Source organism: Plutella xylostella, chromosome 6 (genome assembly GCF_932276165.1).
Source record: "Plutella xylostella chromosome 6, ilPluXylo3.1, whole genome shotgun sequence".
Lineage (NCBI taxonomy): Eukaryota > Metazoa > Arthropoda > Insecta > Lepidoptera > Plutellidae > Plutella > Plutella xylostella.
In genome coordinates this window covers 1,538,345-1,557,268 of record NC_063986.1, presented here as the reverse complement: position 1 = coordinate 1,557,268, position 18,924 = coordinate 1,538,345, and the positions used below count along the sequence as shown (strand labels likewise).

Genomic DNA, 18,924 nt, shown 5'->3' with positions numbered 1-18,924 from the left:
GGGCAACCCGTAGAGGTTAAAAACTAAAGATACTTTTTGGAGCCACCCTCATCTTCTATTAAATGATGATAAAATGCCATGTTAAACACGCTTTGTAGTACTATTTTTGTGAGTGTGTAGATATACCATAAATCAATACACATTACACAGACAAAAAAAATGCCTACCTGTGTGTTTATGTTGTGCTGTCAAATTTATATTTGAGGTTATCCCAATGTTTTGCTATTGTTTCATGAGATGATATGATAATTTCACATTAAGTTTTAAATATTTTGCAGACAGTGAAGAGTTATCTGGACGTAAGTCCTAAACCTTATCATTTTTTATAAGTACCTAGCAGAGATTTATACGGAATTCCTACAGTTAATGAAAGTCTTGGTTATGTTATTTACCTTTAATGAAACTTTTTCAGAAGATGTCTGAATCTCTATTTAAGGCTGCCACAGCGTTTTGCACAAAATGTGGCTCTATATTGCCCTTGCTCCAGGAGTTTGGTTCCGTCAAGTGCTACTCTTGCAGTGCTGATTATAATGCCGATAGTAAGTTCCATTTTTAATAACCTCTGGCAATGTAGCACAGGGCGCTATTAAGACGTGACAAGAGTTTTCCATCCCGCTCGCTCTTGAGACTGCGCGAAGTGAGTGAGCGCGATGCAAAACTTTTGTCACGTCTTAAATGCACCCCGTACTAGCCCTTCTGGAAATGTCCATGCTTTTGTTTATTGCCTCAATTTGTTGTTTGTTTGTTGGGGGTCAACCATTCCACACAATTTAAACAATCAATTCAGGGTATCAGCTGTACTTGGGAAGTATCTTTACAAGTCTTTAATATACATATAAAGCCCTTTTGGCCATATTCAAAGTTAGATCAACTTTATCAATCCACTTTATTTATTGTTATATTTGTAACCAAAACAATTATATTTAAACTACCACATTTTCATGGCAGTATGTGACAGTAAAAGTGTTCAGGATACAGCTAATTAAATAGATTTTTCTTTCTCTACATAATATTTTATTATAATTTACTTTACTTCCAGATTTCAACAACATAAAGTTCAACTACACAGTGCACTTCAACACGGTGACTTCAGCAACGTTAGAGAACATTGTTGGTAACGAGCCTGACGGTCCCGTGGTCGAGAGGAAGTGTCCCAAGTGTGGCAACGACCGCATGTCCTACGCTACACTGCAGCTGAGGTCCGCTGATGAAGGGCAGACCGTCTTCTATACATGTACCAAGTGCAAGTAAGTGAATATTATGAATTATTATTAATTAATTATTTATTGCACAAATATTATAAAATAAGAGTTCAAAGGGTGGACTTAACTCTAAAGCATTTCTGCCTGTCAACCCGCAGGAGTCAATTATAGAGATATCTTTCCCACCAACAACACATTAGCAATTAATCTTATCTGTTAAAAATATGTAAGATCAGAAGCCTAACTATCCTAAATTCCTAATATGCAGTGGTGGTAAGTTAGCAATAGTAAGTAGCACAATCTGAAATGGTTTAAAAACTGTGTCAAGTGTCTTTAGTTTAAAATACCTAAATAGGTAGATATTTATAAATCAGCATGGCATAACAACACAATTATAATCATGTCTTATCTTCTTTAGTGGAATGGTTGACATGGCTTTCCTAAAATAATACATATTAGGTAGTTACTTTATTAATTGTAAATAACTTTAATTGCATAGAAGTGCCACAGTTCACCAAAACTGACCGAATCACTGCTACTGACAGCTTTCATATGAAATGCACAATGTCCTTTTGCCTGTGTTATAAATTATAAACTCTCCCACTGAAACAAATAAATAAATGATGTGCTGTGGTAATTATTATTAAAATACAGAATGGAATTCACATAAATCACTGTGATCATTAAGTTACCCAGTCCGAAGTTATATAAAAAAAGTTTTCCAAAAACTCTTTAAATCTGCCTTCTTTTACAAATTGTTGATACATTTTCTTCAAACGAACTTCAGCATTTTTTATCACCGGTACCCAGTCATCTTTGTCTTTGAGGTTTTTAGTGTAATCTTCACTGAAGTATTTGAAATAGTCTTCTTCAGCTTGAAATGTTTGATGGTGCTGTCAAATAGGTACATTAATAATATTTGTATTTTACCACAAGTTCTTTCCAAAAAACCAAATACTGATCTAAGAGTTATTTATTTATTTATTCAGAGGAAAACTTACAGCTAAACATTATACATAAGAAATTACGATTAATAAATTATTAAATTAAATTACGAGTTGCTGTACACTGCAGGTTTCCTCACGATGGTTTCCTTCACCGTAATATACATTATGATATATATTATGATAGCTATAATTGTACGGATTGTACCTACTTAATCCTTAATTACATCAATCCTTATTCCTTAATTACAAATCGGCTATTTTTAACGAACTTCCTTATTTTATACTTTCTCAAATGCGATAAATATGATGCGTAAAAAAATTAAAAAAATACTTACGCTAATCACTAATAATATTACGGTTAAAACAGCTAGCGCACACTTTTCCATATCAAATAAACAGTCAGTCTTCTCTTCGCGAATTAAATAACTAAAATGAAGATACTGGGTGTCATTGTTTTTAAACAATAACAAAACATTCGCATTTATAGTGGAAGTATAAACAAAATATCAAAATAAAAGCATTCATTTTGGGTACATTTTATTTCATTATTCCACTTAGATTGTTGTTATAATATTATTCGGCGTCCCATGTTTTTTCCCCTTCATTATTATTATTTGGCAAACCTACGGTTCACTAGCAAGTGCTAAGCCTTTACTTTATAAAGTAAATTATACATTTTAAAAAGCGCCTGAACGTACCATTACACCAAACCTATTGCTATATCTAGTTATCGAGGCACATTGACTGTCGTAATAATAATATACTACAGTCCGAAGTCTGTGTATTTTGTGAAGAAATAAATAATATCCTCATTACGGTTTCAATTGAACGAAAGTTTGGCAAGAAGAGCAAGCAAGAAATAGTGTGCAAAATAAAATCATTCATCTAAACTTTCTTACGAATAGGTATACGTACTTATACTACTACTTAAACTGATTCGTAATCCATCAGACTACTAATAAAAAACTGATTTGTAACAATTAGTGATTGAGTACTTTGGTTATTCAATTTTCCTTTGATAAATTGGGCGATAATTCTACTATTATGGTGATTTCTTGTTCGCTAACTGCCCGGCAACCATTTTTACTGTTTCTGCTTGACTAACCTATTGATTATGTATGAATTAAATCGATAGATTCATACAAGAGCACTGCACTTAATTGCTCAAATGTACAGACAGTGAAAGTTGATTCAGATTTCGTATGTATATTGCATTTTTGTGAAGAAATTGTGACATGTGATTTTATTTTCAGGTACAAGGAGACCGAAAATTCGTGAAGAGTGTTTTATTTTGTTTGTAGATTAAGTAGTTTTAAGGGGTACTGAATAAACTTTGTTATACTTATTTTTACACATGTTTTCAGAGCACTAATATAAATAGGTACCTGATATTACTTGGTACTAGGTAGAATCGGTAATAAAAGCCATTAATAAGGTCATTCAGAAGCACTTTTTTTCGTTTACGTATTATTAGGTACATATTATTTATTTCCAAAAGTATTTCAATTCCCAATAGCAAAGTTCATTAACAACCATAGATAGTAGGTAACTTTAACGATTGCATATGTAAATTCTTGCCTTCTCTATGGCATTCCTTACACATGCCTGCATATTTTAAAGTGCTGTTTAGGAATTGGGCGAAAGTGCAAAGGCCAAGTTTAAGTAGTACCCTTTTTAATGACTAGTAGTTTGACAAATTAATCATAACGTGTGAGTATGATATGTATATTTTTTATGTGCGTTTGGTAAGTATACATACATATATCGGTATTCATCATTCGGCCGATGAAAACTTTTTTTACATTGGAGACTAAGTTATGTTGAACTAGTATACCTACCTAATGTAGCCCAAAGAAAATACTACTGTAACGAGGATGAAGGAAGGTACTTTTTTTTCAAACATTTCTTTTTTAATGCATTGTTATCAAAAAAAATCTTTTTATAATAATTTATATCTAGTTTACCCACTCAAATGTAGTGCTGCCTGCTAATGTAACATTCTTGGATTCTCATTCATTTTCTCATAGCTACTATCAGAATCCAATAAGATAATAATATTATAAGTAAATAATTCACCGCCCAAACAGACCGCTAAACCAACCACTAGTCCAACACACAAAAGGTCACAAACAATCCCCTCATGTTGATCCTGAAGAAAGCTAACCGCAGCGGCGGCGGCATCCGTCACGTCATCACAGGTGTAGAGAAAACCTCCCGTTTCACATTTGGCACGCGCTACCGTCAAGATTCCAAGCATTTTTTGTCTCCGCACGAAAGAGACAACTATATTTCAACGCGGTTTTTTCTTTAGGCCAGATAGAGATGGACTTTTTTTTTCTTCGGACCGTGGCCACGGCTGTGAGACGAGATGAGGCGGTAATTAATTTGATCAGTCGGTGTACGGTGTGCCTAGTCGGTTAGAGGCGGGTCTTTACGATGGTTTTTGTATCGATATATTTGCTTGGAAACAGAACGAACAGCCGTTCTGGACAAACCTTTTAGCCGCGTCATAGCCGTAGCACTTGACTCGAAACCGTGAGAAAATAAAATCGAACAGGAAATATATGTTTAAAAGTTTCTCTCGAAACACACATTTATTTTCCGCGACTCAAAAGAGCCGTTAAACAATGTCATTGCCCTACCGATTGTTATTGTCTTTGCACAACCCTAACCGGGTTAGTTAATACCTTAAGCGGCCTACCTCACAAGGCGGTCAAGTGAATATCATCCGAATCCGTAGGAGACTGACGCCTCCCATAACCGCAGAGTTTGGTCAAATAAAACTACCGCTTGAAAGTCTCGATATCGCCGGCACCTGCCTCTAGCGGTGGGGGGAGGAGGGGGGGCGGCAGGTGCGCCGCCAGTCCGGTGCCTCCGTCCACGGCGACCCCACGCCGCTGCCGAGACCAAAACAACCCTTGCACGTGACACCAAACGGAAAACACTCGAAACGAGAACCCACCTGAAAAACTCATTCCTCTAACAGTGTAGTGTGTGTACGCAACAGTTCACGAGGACCGATCGTCTAAAGGGTAAGTATGTCGATGCAGAACGGTATTATAAATGTTGTGCGTGTATTTTTATGGGGGTTTAGGATACGTTTTTAGGTTGCTGCCCCACTTCGCTTGCTCGGTTCGCGGAGATGATTGTAAAATGTAAATTGATGTTCTTAATTCCTCGCTAGAATGCATGTGAGTTAAGACTGGTATTTATACTGAGTATTATGTTTATATCTTTACGAAACTACCGTTTAATAAATTATGGTTATGAATTCAATAAGTTTATCTGACATTAAACGGGTGCGATGCTTTTAAAGCACTTCAAACAAGTCCTAGTAGGAATCCAATAAGAAAATTGACTGAGAAAGTACTTAAGTGTTCTGCAGATCGTATCGTAAACACAGCTAGACAGTCGGACGCCTATCAAGTTTCCTACATTAGCTATGGAATTAAGTGTCTTGCATATTAATTTAGTAACATAATCCTCCAGCAATATTTCATACATATGCCGTTACATACCTAGGTAAATTCTCTTTAAAGTTTCACATTACTTTTAACTAATCGGGTATTATTTATTTTAGTATCAGCGATAGAACCTTACTAATTAAAATGTTTATTAAAACAATAAAACACTTAATTAAAAGCTCCGATAGAGATAAGACAAAGCTTACAAAATATAACAGAGCCGCTCTTTTGTTAAGTAAAAAGCTTTCATACAAAAGAGTTCAACGGGAGACCGCGCTTGAAAATGTTTTCAACTTATCATTTATTTATTCATTCACAACATGCTGTCATATTTGAAATTACAATGGGGACTTAATTCTAACTTAATTCTAAAAAATACAATTTTCAAGGGTAATTTACACATGAGATATTAATAATTAACAATAGTAAAAATAATAATAATAATAATAAAACAATAGAAGATAAGTAAATTAATTAATTCAAATTGTAATAAAATAAATTTAATTTTAAACATTATCTAAAAATTAAAATGTCGATTTAAAAAAAAAAAATAAATAATCATGTCAAATAATAATACAATAACTACAAATAAAAATAAAATAAAAATATTAGTCATTTAAAAATTCGTCTATTGTGTAGAAGCACTTTTCCAATAGATGTTTTTGTAATGTATTTTTGAATGAAGCTATTTTATCAATTTGTTTTAGGTGTGAAGGAAGTTTATTATATAAAGTGATTGCCTGGTATCTCGCACTGTGTTTTGCGACTTGCAGAGTTGGGTGCACAGTATCTATGCGTATGTCTTTCCTCCTAGTTTTATTACGCGCAGTTTTATTTTCGGGAGATTCAAATCTCGGTAGGTTCTTTGCTAGCTTGGTAAGCAAGACAAAAATATACAGACATGGAACTGTCAGTATGCCTAACCGAACGAAATGTTCCCGACACGACTCCCATGGTGGAATCCTAACCATTGTACGAATTGCTCGTTTTTGGCAAGTAAAAGCTTTCTTGGTGTTATAATCGTAACTGTGGCCCCAAAACATGATGCTATATCTTAACCGGGATTCCACCAGCGCGTAATATACCATCTTAAGATGATTTAGACTCAGCTCATCCCTCAAACTTCTGAGGGCATAACAAGCTGAGCTTATGGAACCCTCTATTGCTTGAAGTTCATGCTTCCAGTTTAGAAGTGAGTCTATATGGATACCGAGAAACTTCACTTCGTCAACAAGTTCAATTTTATCTCCGTTCAGCTCAATATCAAGTTTATCATTATTTCTTACAGTATTTCTAAACAGTATCGCACTCGTCTTATTTGGATTAAGGACTAGCTTATTTGCACTAAACCACATGTTAAACGCTGACAGAGCTTGGTTAACTGATTGGCTCAATGCATCCATCTCATCGGAATGTAAAATTGCGTTTGTGTCGTCAGCAAAGACTACCAGTTTCATATCAGGGACTTTGTTTGTTATGAAATTGATAAGGTCATTCGTGAAAGTTATAAAGAAGATGGGTCCTAATATTGATCCTTGTGGAACGCCTCTGCTGATCTTAACCGCATCGGATTTTGCTACTCGTTCAACACCATTTTCAACATATTTTATTTCGACGAATTGTGTCCTATTTTGTAGGTAGCTTTGAAATAGTGCGAGAGATCGACCTCTGACCCCATAGTACTCTAACTTTTCTAGCAGGATAGAATGATCAACCATGTCAAAGGCTGCACTTAAATCGAGGAAAAGACCTACTACTTTTTTACGATCGTTAAGATTTTTAACGACGTCATCCACTAATGAGTCAATTGCATCAGTTGTTCCAATGCCCTTCTGGTACCCAAATTGTCTACTACTAAGCACATTATTTTGAATTAGGTGTTGCACAAGCCTATTCTTTAGTAACTTCTCGAATATTTTTGATAAAGTCTATATATAATATTTATCATAAGACTTTTAGGGCCTGTTCCACAATGTCTGGTTAGTGGTTACCTGTCGGATAAAATACATACTGTCACTGTCTAAAAAATAATGACAGAGAGTGACAGCATGTATTTTATCCGACAGGTAGCCACTAACCAGACATTGTGGAACAGGCTCTTAGAATCATTTGTAAGATTTTTTATAAATTTCACACTACTATTATAGAAAGCAAAATAAAATAAGCTTACTAGATATTAGTGAAATTAGATAATTATGTATTAGGTAGGTATATTGGGATAAGTACCGAAGACAATACATAGGTAGGTAGGTTATAATATTATTTATACACCCACGGGCAATAAAAAGGTTCCACTGAGAGAATCACCAAAGTACATCTAAACGGAAAAGGCTAGCTTAATGAAGCCTTCTACAACATTGAAGTAAATTTAACGGAGCATCAGGTTATTACCAACTAAAAACGATAATATTTTGTTGCAATTTTAAATTGAATCTTGGATAAAATTGGGGTCGTTTGGTGTCGGAATTTTGTGAGTGGAACTGTTTCATTGCCCGGGAGTGTATAATCAATAAAAACGAGCCACAGTTAATGTATAAGTCCGTTTAAAATAAATTTAGAAAGTGTAATAATCACTTTGGGGCAGCTAATATTACACGTCTTGTTCACAAACTATCCTTTTAGCACCGATCTATCAAAGATCTTAGTTTTAAACATCCAGCGTTACTTTACCCTGGACGTCCCTTTTATATGACAGTGTGTCGAGGACCCAGTAATTTGGTTCCGCTCGAGGGTAGATCGATTCGTCAACGAGACATGGCAGTAGACTTGCAAATGGAGTCTTGACAGGAACAAATTATATTCATCAAGGTATCTATCATCTGTAAGGGCTCAAAAAGGATAAGGTGGTAAACATAATGCTGAGAAGGAAAACTCAACTTAAGCAACCCGATGCAAAGTGTGCAGAAATTGAACCTATGATAATTTCAGTTTCCAATAAATTTAAACTTCCAAACACATTTTACAATCTCAAAATTAATTGTTTACTTAAACTCCAATGTTCCATAGAGATACCATCAAAGCAAAGGCTAAAGTATCAATTGTTCGTCTAACAGTACAACAAAATGACACAATTATAACTACTACAATTACAAGAGCAATGTGGGTTAACCGTGCGAGTAGTAAGTGGTCTTATCTGTTGACGGTCCATGGATCTTTTCACGCTTCGTACACATCTGACACCGTAAGGAAAATATTGTTAACTTCAAATACTTGTATGCGTAGCGATAATTGGGTAGGTGCGTACTTAGTGGAATCATGTTTCTTGTTATAATTTGGGTAAGTGATTAATTGAAACGGAAGCGGTGGCGTGGGGAAAATAAGCTTTAAAAACTGAGACTATTTTATTACGAGCATTACGACTGCATAGCAAAAGTATAATAATTATAATGATATGCTTACAACTGTAATTCCTGAAGGGTTAGACAGAGGTGACTTGCATATGAGTCACTCGCTTTTCGTAGTAAGTACATTTGTACTCACGTGATCTAGCTAGCTGTATCACCGTTTTGGTATGAGTAAAATGCACTTAGAGTACATTTAGAATTAAGATGTGCAGTTTTCCTCACGATTTTTTCCTCCATCTTACTTCAGTAAGAGCAAAAAGCATAAATTTATCCATGCAATTAATTGGGTACATGTCAGTCCTTATCAGTTACGCCACCACGGCTGAACACCGCAGTGTTTCAGCACGGAGGTCCTAGGTTCGATTCCCCTCTCCTTGCTCCGGCTAAAACTAACAATAGTGATGCGATGGTGTGGCTGTAATTTATTGCACCCACACACCGACACTGCCTAGCATTCCGCCGCACACGACCCATAAATTGTACTTATCTAAATGAATTATTATTGTATCCAATGTGTTTCTTTTAAAATAAATTACTTGGAATTAAATTATGAAGCCGGGCTAATAGTGGTTCTATACAGATATAGTTGTGACTGTATTGGTAATAGGAATGAGAATTTGAATTAAAGGTTCCTATGCTCTCTGCGTAAATAAGGATCCCACGGTAACGTGTCTCTAATAATCTGACCACTGATTATCGGATCAAAAGGAAGTCACCAAATTAAATGAATCGTAACAGAAAAGGATATAATATTAGGTAAATGCCACCGTTAATTTTATAAACCACTGACGGGTGATACTTGTCATGAAAAATAGAGACTAGAATAACCTACAGAGATCATTTTTATAGGTAACTACGTATAAAAAATATATACCTATTATTTGGTTCTTCCATGGGGTGGCGTACAACGTACGCATCTCTTTGGCTGACTGTTCATACCTTTGCCTATTAGTTGACTCTTCGATAAGTGAGGTTAATTTCCGAGCAGACCCCATCGGGGTATCTGCAATCTCTAGGCGAAGTCGTGTGAGATACTACAGTTCTAAATAATTACAAACCTTGTTTGCTGCGACGCCATCCAATTAACACCACCTGAACGAATCAGTTTCATTTGTACAGGAGGGCTACTCTAGATAATCTAGATTTACACAAAACGAAAGAACGAGAGCTGTCCTGTAATCAGCACATTAAATTTACTCCAACGAGACATCGTCGTGTTTAGTCGCAATGGCACTTTGAAACTTTGGGTTTCTTAAGCTAGAGAGATCCCCCGTATGCACTTATTAGGGGGACCACGTTATTCATTTCGTAAGTGACTAGAGGACTGTAACAATTTATGAGCTTTTTGTACAAATCCTTTATTTCAGTTAAGGTAATAAGCTTGTTCATAGTTGCTACATATTAAACTCTATATAATATATATTATTGGGGCAGATATTTGTTTAAAGACAGATATTTGTACTCGGGTCTTGGGTGTTGATATTTATATTTAAGATATTTATATCTATCTATGTATTTGTGTAGATATATCAGCTGTCCGATACTCATAACACAGGTTCTGCCTAGCTTGGGGTCGGATGCCCGTGTGAGATGTCCCAATATATTATTATTATTATAAATGAATACTGTTCACGTAACGTAATCGTGTTTTGTGTGTAGGTTCTGAATAAAGTAGCAGTCTAGTGTTAATAATCTATCATCAGCTAGACTAGACATGCCCAATAACTTGGTGTCATTTATATAAATACATAAATACCAACATAAATATATAAAACTTTAACATCATAAGATCATTAGTACAAGCCCAGCCATGCAGCAGGCAATAACCAAGTCAAAGACTAAGTGACGATAACAATTTATGAAGTCTAGTTACAAAGCCACAGCGTCAGAACTTCCCTCAACCATATACGATAATCTTGCATAGTGATAATCTGAGTGCCGCCACGCGAACGCATCCGAGCATTAACTATGAGCAACGCCGGAGAAAGCCAACTAGCTATGTTCTCGTATACATTAATATATTAATTATGAATGAATCATGCCACTGGAGTGCTGTTCAGAGAAATTGGGTTGCTTACAAGGAGGTATATGTGTGTTTCAACTGGAGTTATTGATAAGAAGTTTGTCCGCGATGTGATGGACCAAAATATCTGTAAAGTTCTGGTCCTATATGTCCCAAATAACATGCAACATGGTACATTTTGTGCATCGTCACATAGGTAATATAGGTCACATGACTTATTAAGTCACATGACTCTTTAAGGTGTTATAAACTTAACGTGAATGTTTGTCTGTGTGTGGCACACGTAGCTTCGAATTGTTACGCTAATTAATTAGTTAATTTTATTTTGTTTCATAGTCTTTAAACAGGGCAACAATAATTTTTCATCAAAATGTGTTCAGCTCATTTCAAAATCATATAGTTTTTCACGTTGGTTATTTGAACAGAATGAACAGTTTAAGTGTGTTCAGCATTTGATGGCTCAGCAAGTTGTGAGTAGGTAATCTTTGCAATAATTCAGATGAGAAAAGATTGTGGCTATAGTATAGGTATAGTTTCATGAATCATAATAATGCACCAAAAGATTTTATGTGATGTAGGTACTATTGCATTATTATGTAAAGTCTGTTTTTTTATCTCATTTAATTAATTGCGGTATCGTTGTATGGGCGGGACAATCGACTGTTGATGAACCGTTCAGAATCTGACAATTTAGTATCTGAGATTAAAAAACAGACATTAGTGGCTTTTATTTTACATTCATGTTGTAGGAGTGCTACTAAAATGTGTAAATGGGGTAATGTCACGATCAAATTGAAGTATTCATTTCATATCAATCAGTGAGACTAATAAATACTAATACACATAATATTGTTAATACTATACATGGTTATACTTACAGGTATATTGCAAGTCAAAAAAAAGTAAGACTATTATTATCTTCAACAAAACACCGAAGAAAATCCATAAAAAATATTCAGTACAGTAACAATTACAGTATAGTGTTTCGTTTTCTACAGCATATAAATAAGCACCCGAGTATATATTAGAAATTATAATTCCATACCTCTCATTGTTTTTATTAAGACTGTAATAATAAGGTTTCAGACTCAATGCTACGTAGTATCTACTATTTTAGTCAGTTTATTCAACAGTTACTGTTTTATGGTCTAGATCCTATAAATTATGAAATGAAATATGGTTTATTTGACGTAGAATTTTACAATTACTTGTCAATAGTCATAATAATAATATGACTTCCACAGAGAATAGAATAGAATAGAATGGATGTTTAAGTCATTATGATTTACCATGGAAGTTATTTTACCATGTGATTTACTCATTGCCTTTATTACTTCTGGTGAAGTCTGGTCTTAAAAAGCACTAAATTAAACTTTCGTTGCTACTTCATCTACCTGGTGGTAATTTATTAAAAAGGTAAACAGCATGTATCACTAACTATAATTATAAAGAATCTAATACAGTTCTCCGCACAAAGCGAAGCGATGCGAGACTCAGAATTAAAAATATAACGGCGGAGGCGCTCCGTACTGACGCATTAATTCAGAGACGGCCCCATTAGAGTCTGCTGTTTATGAAGATGGATAGTGTAGCGGTTAGCAACACTGCTTGTGCCGAAGATACCGGGATCAAGTCCTCACTAGATTTTGGAGGTTACGATATTTTTTTGGATATTTCAAAAAATACAAATTTTAATCACAACTCCAGAACATATTTTGATTCGTCAAACTTAAAATACTCCTCTTTTGTTTTTTGTGGGTATATTAAGTTAAATCAACCGTGGAAACCAAGTATTTTCCTTTAAAAGGCTAAAGGGCAGGCATGCACCAATGGTTTTCTTCCAACAAGCCTTATACAAATTTCCGAAATAATAGCTTGAACGCGGTAGTAGCTTCTTGTAACTAACATGCATTACAAATCATAGACCTGTGGCAGCTAGCCATTCAATTTCTGACTCTATCACCTCGAAACAAAGACGCTCATGTTAAATGTTGAAGATTTCTCGTGGAGATAATAAAAACAATAGTTCAGACACACCATACATCATATTTTACTGTTTAAATGTCAATCGCAAATGTGTTAAACGTTTGGCGTTAGTGACAGTAAGAACCTTAGGCTTTTTGGCGGGGATTGAGTGATGTTACAAGTACGAGTTACTACTCGTACATCGTAGTAGTAATAAGGTATCTACGAAATAAATTCAAAATAAAAATATTAGTTTAAAAAAAACCCTGGCTCCGTATGACATAAAATATAATACCTAATGACATAAAAGAATAAATTTTGTAAATTAAAAGTTACCCAGTAAATTGTGGTATTAATATAACCTAAGTCTTATCAGTTTACTTACAACGGGCTGGGATCTCTAACTGACGCAGAATTCTATGTAGTTATCTACTTATTTGATCCAAATAATTTTCATTAACAATCTTATATCACGTGCCACTAAACGAAATCAAGCTTAACGTTTCTATCGCATGTATGATTCATGAATGAAAAACTAACCGAATGAATTACTGTAATGAATCTGTCATTAAATTAAATTACCTATAGAGTCAACCGTAAATGATTTGATATTAAATCAGACATCTGTAATGATAGCCGTATGACTTCTATTAAGAATGCCCTTGGGTGTTTAGTCGTACACGTAACCAGTACTGTTAGATACTTAATGCAAGGGTACTCTACTTGGTTCTAGTCGTTAGGGAAAGATCTTACTGAGCTGGCGTTGGGATGAGAGGAAAGAAATGTCAATTTGTTGCAATGACAAATAATAAGAAAACAACTATTAGATGGCGGTATCCACTTTCGTAATCTTTTTACCACAAAATACACAATTGTTCTTCTTAAAACATGAAAGACAATATATTCCACACCGTCCTCAGAACTATCCTTGCCACGTAAGTATCATTTGTATTGATTCACATCTTGTACACATCGAACTAATGCGTTCCGTAGCCAATAACCTTAGATTAACAATAAACGAACAAGATGGATTGTCAGTGCTAAAGAAACATTCCACTTCTACTATTGAGCTCATAATTGTGACTTTATTCATTGGCACAATGGTTGTCATTATGTAGAACTTAAAACGGTTTGACAGTAAACTGCGAGCACTTTTTTGCTTTGTTTTTGTATGTGACACAGCACATTATTCGTATACTATTAATCTAAGCCAACAGTTTGCACATAGATCTATTTTTAGAAAGAAAAAAACCCATCACCAGATCATGAGCATTAGAAGCAGTAGTTCCCACATGGTGCCCTCAGGGCGGGCAGCGCACCTGTTCCAAACCAATACTAATGTAATTATACGCGAAGCACGTTGGATATCATAATTATAGAGTAGCGTGGTAATCTGTGAACTGTTTTTGCTACTTATGTCGTAGCTGCCGGGTCGATGGTTTTGGTGACCAGAGTGGTCACTCTATGACGAAAAACATAGTATTGGAGCGTTGCTGCACGATCCACGACTCTATCTCGTTGTATTAAAAGTGCCGATTGCTCGTCCGCTCTCGTTAGTTTGATTTTCGTACCTATAAAGTAACCCTCTTGGTATCATCTTACCTACGGAGGTTTTTTTGGATAAAGGCGTATTGCTTTTAACTATAGCTAACACGCCAAGCAGACAACGCAGTAACTGTTGAGAAGCGTACAGTTGACCTAACTTAATCCGATGTATTTTTGTGAAGTTTGGCTGAATAAATTCTAAGTTTACCATAATAAAAACCTCATTCGATCAGATCATCGATTTGCGAGCTATCGTGGTCATAATACGAAACACAAATAAAATGTAAGTTTATAAAAGCCAAAGCCTGATTGATATATCACCGAACATCCCATGAAACATTAGAAATACTGAGAAAAACAATACAACCTAGTGTTTTGACTTAAAGTAAAGTAAAGTAAAACATGCTTTATTGCCAAAATAAAAATGACCTTAACTACATAACTTATTCTACATTACAACTAATAATGACTAAGTAACAGTTTACTATTTAAGTTAAAACAAGAACTTCAAAGAAATTAAATTTTTCTTTTGGAAAATGTTGTTGTCAGCAGCTCAACATTAGTCGCCACTTGGAAGGGCGACCTAATTTTATTACATTTTATTTGTAATTCACTCATAATATTTATACATAATTATACAGGATAGGATACAAAAAAGAAGCACGTTAATAATTTCTTCATCCAACTAATTAGCGGAATATTTTTGATGATGAGATTCAGTACAAACAGTAGAATACGGAGTTGCTTCGCCCGTGGCGGTATGATTAACTCTCGAAATGTTATTGATATTGTTCTTAATGGTATTTCATTAGGCGCTTTTATCTACATCTGCGGTACTGTTCGTGAGCTTGCTATTAAGATCAGGAATTTCGGGGTCTAATTATGTTTCCGAAATTATAGATATGGAAGTACCATTACCCAAAAGTGAATTAAATAAACGTTTTTTGAGACAAAACTAGGAGCGATAGTCAGGTGTTTTCTGTGGAAACAAAAAAAACCATACTCTATATTTTGCTGCTTGTCCGGGATTGTATAAAGTGGAAATTACTCGTAATTTCCAGTTGCAGCTTGCCCGGGACGGTCTTTGTTTAAAAATTATTGGATATTCGCGAAAAACAATAAACTCTGCAGAAACATTGTTAATCACGAGACTTGAAATGGGAAAATGTTTCTTTTTCGTGAATGTCCTACTTCTTCTTATCGTGTCGACGACAAACGAACAAAGTCGCTAAATAATACATGCCCAGAACTGGGCCACTGTTCCAATGTCCTACTGAAAAGTTGTTACTTATTTTACCTATTTACTAATATTTATATCACGTTTCGTAAACTTTCGTTTGATTCTATAAGACCAACCCATTAAAGTTTCTTCAATGTTTTGATAATATCTCCAAGTATAAGTAGGATCTCATATCTCTAGGCGCGGAATAACGGAATGTCTGTCCAATTATGTCCGAAGATGCGAAATTTACTCAGAAAATGGACGCCGATGCTCTAATGCGATGGCCGCGACTGATAGCTAGCTGTGGGTTTAAAAAGAAACTAATAGCTAGATAAATCACGTGCGTAACTACCTCACTAGTATTATTTGTTTTCTATCCGTTACTTATACTAAAAGTGTAGTACGGGCTTTGCAATTTACGAAAACGAGAAAAAGTTTACCTTTTCTTCTGTCATCTGCATACACTGTCAAAATTTGAATAATACTTTTCAATAAAGGCACCCCTTTGTCTGCGAGAAACGTAAACTTTTATAGTTTTCGACATAAAACCTGTACAGTATAAGTAACGGATAGGAAACAAATAATAGTATAAATGCTGTAGCCACCGATAGCTTACTCCACTTAGGCAAGACACTTACCAGGTAGGTACACTTACCACCCATAGGCATTAATGCCTCAGTGATTGGCAACTTCACTCCGCGTAGGTAAATACATTCATCATCCTACACTTTAAGTAAACAGTTAAATGAAAGGTGGCCACTGATACCTATGGACAGGCAGCTCGATACAAATTATACGACTTGGCCTCTCGGCTCTATTTAAACAGAGATGACGTTTCGTTTTCTCAACTGACTGACACGGTTTGCGAGTTGGAAGGATTTTATTCATTCGAGGAGTAGACCGGTTTTTTAATGAATTATGACGTTTTAGATAAAAGTATTTATACATTTTTGTCGACATATATAATGTATATGTATGTATATAATGTAATGTAATGTAATTTTGTGGGGTAGTATTGTACGCGTTCAATATTTAATAGGTCAATTCTATTATGAGAATGAAAAGGCGGGAATATAAACAAGATGGATGGCCAATTCCCTTACAATTATTAGTCAAACTGATGTAAATTTCCGCCATCTTCTACCAGTTGTAGAGACTTACGATACTTTAAAATTGACACTTATTGTATTGGTGACGGGTAATGTGAGTTTGAGTGTTCAGAAGCTGCGTAATTTATTAGTAGGAAGCTCTGAAGCTAAATGCACGATGGAATTATATCGGCTCGGTGGGGTCACTCTATATGACGAAAAACGAAGTTCATACAGAGCCATGACTCTATCTCGTAGTAAATATTAAACGTGCAGATTGCACGACAGCTCTCGTTGGTCCGTTTTTCGTCAGTATAGAGTAACCCCTCTGTCTCGCACATAGCTCTATTCACTTCGACTATTCACGCGCCAACATGACACGTTGTCATCAGTGGGTCACACTGGGTCACACTCACTACTCAGACTATCAAAAACAGACCCAAATCAAAATCAGAAGACTCCAGAAAAGGCGTAGACGTGTAGAAATTATTCATATTTCAAACGTTACTTATTAATATTTTAAACGTAGGTATATATATATATTATATTTTCTTATTAAAAAGCTCAAATATATAATTATGTTTTAGTATATTAGCAAGTTTTGTAACTTCTGTTCTTGTTTGTGTATAAATCAAGAATATTCTATCTATGTACGAGTACCTATAAGACTTAAGTTTAACGGAGGATTAAGTTAGTAAACCAAGTATTCTATACAAAATAACAAAAGCTCCGTTGTAATTTGAAGCCTAGCGGGTGTTACTTAGTTATGTAGTCATTTTCTTTCAAACTCCGTTTCACATAGGAGATACTTTCGACGCATGTAGCACAGTGAAGTTAAGGGAAGCAAATTTTCGTATGTTTATTTTGTACTTAATCCAATTAGGTGTATATGTAGTAGTCATAATAAACAAAATTATGTATAAACTCTGTTCCTATGCTCTTTCCCATGCTTAGAAGTAAATGCACGTGTTATGTGATATTTAAATAATATCAAATTGTTTTTAAACGGACGACTTATCAATTATTTATACAACCATTATAAAAGTAGGTACATAAATATATCACCAGACAAATTTAGTTCCTAATTGAATGTTAGAAACTATATTTAATAACTTTGGTGTACGATAATTATAGTATGATTTCTCCTTTTCTGCTTTGTAACATGATTCACTATTGTTCGCGCGCGCTCGGGGAGGCTTCACCTATTGTCTGGGGTCATTGTTTGGTCCAAACAGTAACCATGTTAATTGGATATAATTACAGCCAGATATTATCAGCCAAAAACACACGAGCTTACACTCCGTGCCCTCTTTGTAAAACAAAAAGATGATGCTACCATTATTTATTAATTATTAGAGATTACTGGTCGCGATTACCAGTCATTAGAGGAATGTTACAGCCGAAAATATTACGTTATTTTGGGGAACATGGAGGCCGACAATGAAATAAGTTTAATCAGTCTTTGATGTATCATTCAGTATTCAGTATGTTCTGGGTACGTCTAGTACGGGTTTGGTAGTTTGTCGAAAACCATAAAAATTAACATTTTCTCGCATACAAAGTAGCGCCTCTAGTGGAAACTATTATGAAACTTTTCACAAATAATATATACAGATGACAGAAGATAACCTGAACTTTTTTCGTTTTCCTAATTTGCAAAACCCGTACTAGAGGCCCTGTTAAACAAGCAATAGCTATAAAAAACATACTTAGGTAGGTACGTACTAAATTTACTTTTTGAGTGGATCATAAGAGTCGGCATATGTCTGCCGTGCCGTATCTTTAAAAATCTACAGTACCTGTTACCTGCCTACCATTTGACCTTACGTCCAATGTATAAATCATTCGTTTATCATTTCGGTCTCAGATGATCACTTTCTAAAGCCTCCACTGGGAACAGAGTAAAGTAAACAAGCGGTAATACCGATTGTCGATTATTCGAAATCGTGATCGCGGTTTTGATGTCTTTCATCGAATAATGGTCCGTTAACGAAATGAGATGACGCTGTGGAAACTTTAATAGTTCGCTCATTGTTATAAAATTAAGATCCCTAGAATAGAGTCTATAGAGGCTTTAAGGTAATCGTCGACCTATCGGTATCGGACCAAACGGATTGTCATAAA

At 35.1% G+C, this 18,924-nt stretch overlaps 2 protein-coding genes across 3 annotated transcripts in view; both read left to right on the top strand.

Annotated features, from left to right (window-relative positions):
- The first annotated feature begins 243 nt into the window (after positions 1-243).
- Positions 244-3,494, top strand: LOC105382290 (DNA-directed RNA polymerase I subunit RPA12). 2 transcript variants are annotated; one of them, XM_011552144.3, is made up of 4 exons: positions 244-299; positions 413-539; positions 1,040-1,247; positions 3,403-3,494. In XM_011552144.3, exons 2-4 carry the CDS (start codon positions 416-418, stop codon positions 3,425-3,427), a joined length of 357 nt encoding a protein of 118 aa, XP_011550446.3. In that variant the 5' UTR covers positions 244-299; positions 413-415; the 3' UTR covers positions 3,428-3,494. The 2 variants fall into 2 exon arrangements, with proteins under 2 accessions (XP_011550446.3, XP_037975496.2); XM_038119568.2 differs by having other exon boundaries at positions 270-299; positions 416-539.
- A 765-nt stretch (positions 3,495-4,259) lies between these two features.
- The window catches only part of LOC105382310, a 64,589-nt gene continuing 49,924 nt past the window's right edge, over positions 4,260-18,924 (top strand). The window contains exon 1 of the mRNA XM_048621768.1: positions 4,260-5,181. The gene's annotated coding sequence lies outside the window, so the exon portion shown is untranslated. The remainder of the gene's footprint in view (positions 5,182-18,924) is intronic.

Bases quoted from the DNA above. Each gene is read 5' to 3' on its own strand.
- LOC105382290 (XM_011552144.3), top strand. From the start codon at position 416: ATGTCTGAATCTCTATTTAAGGCTGCCACAGCGTTTTGCACAAAATGT. The intron at 540-1,039 runs GTAAGTTCCATT...CTTTACTTCCAG, and splicing joins TGCTGATTATAATGCCGATA to ATTTCAACAACATAAAGTTC. The intron at 1,248-3,402 runs GTAAGTGAATAT...TTTTATTTTCAG, and splicing joins TATACATGTACCAAGTGCAA to GTACAAGGAGACCGAAAATT.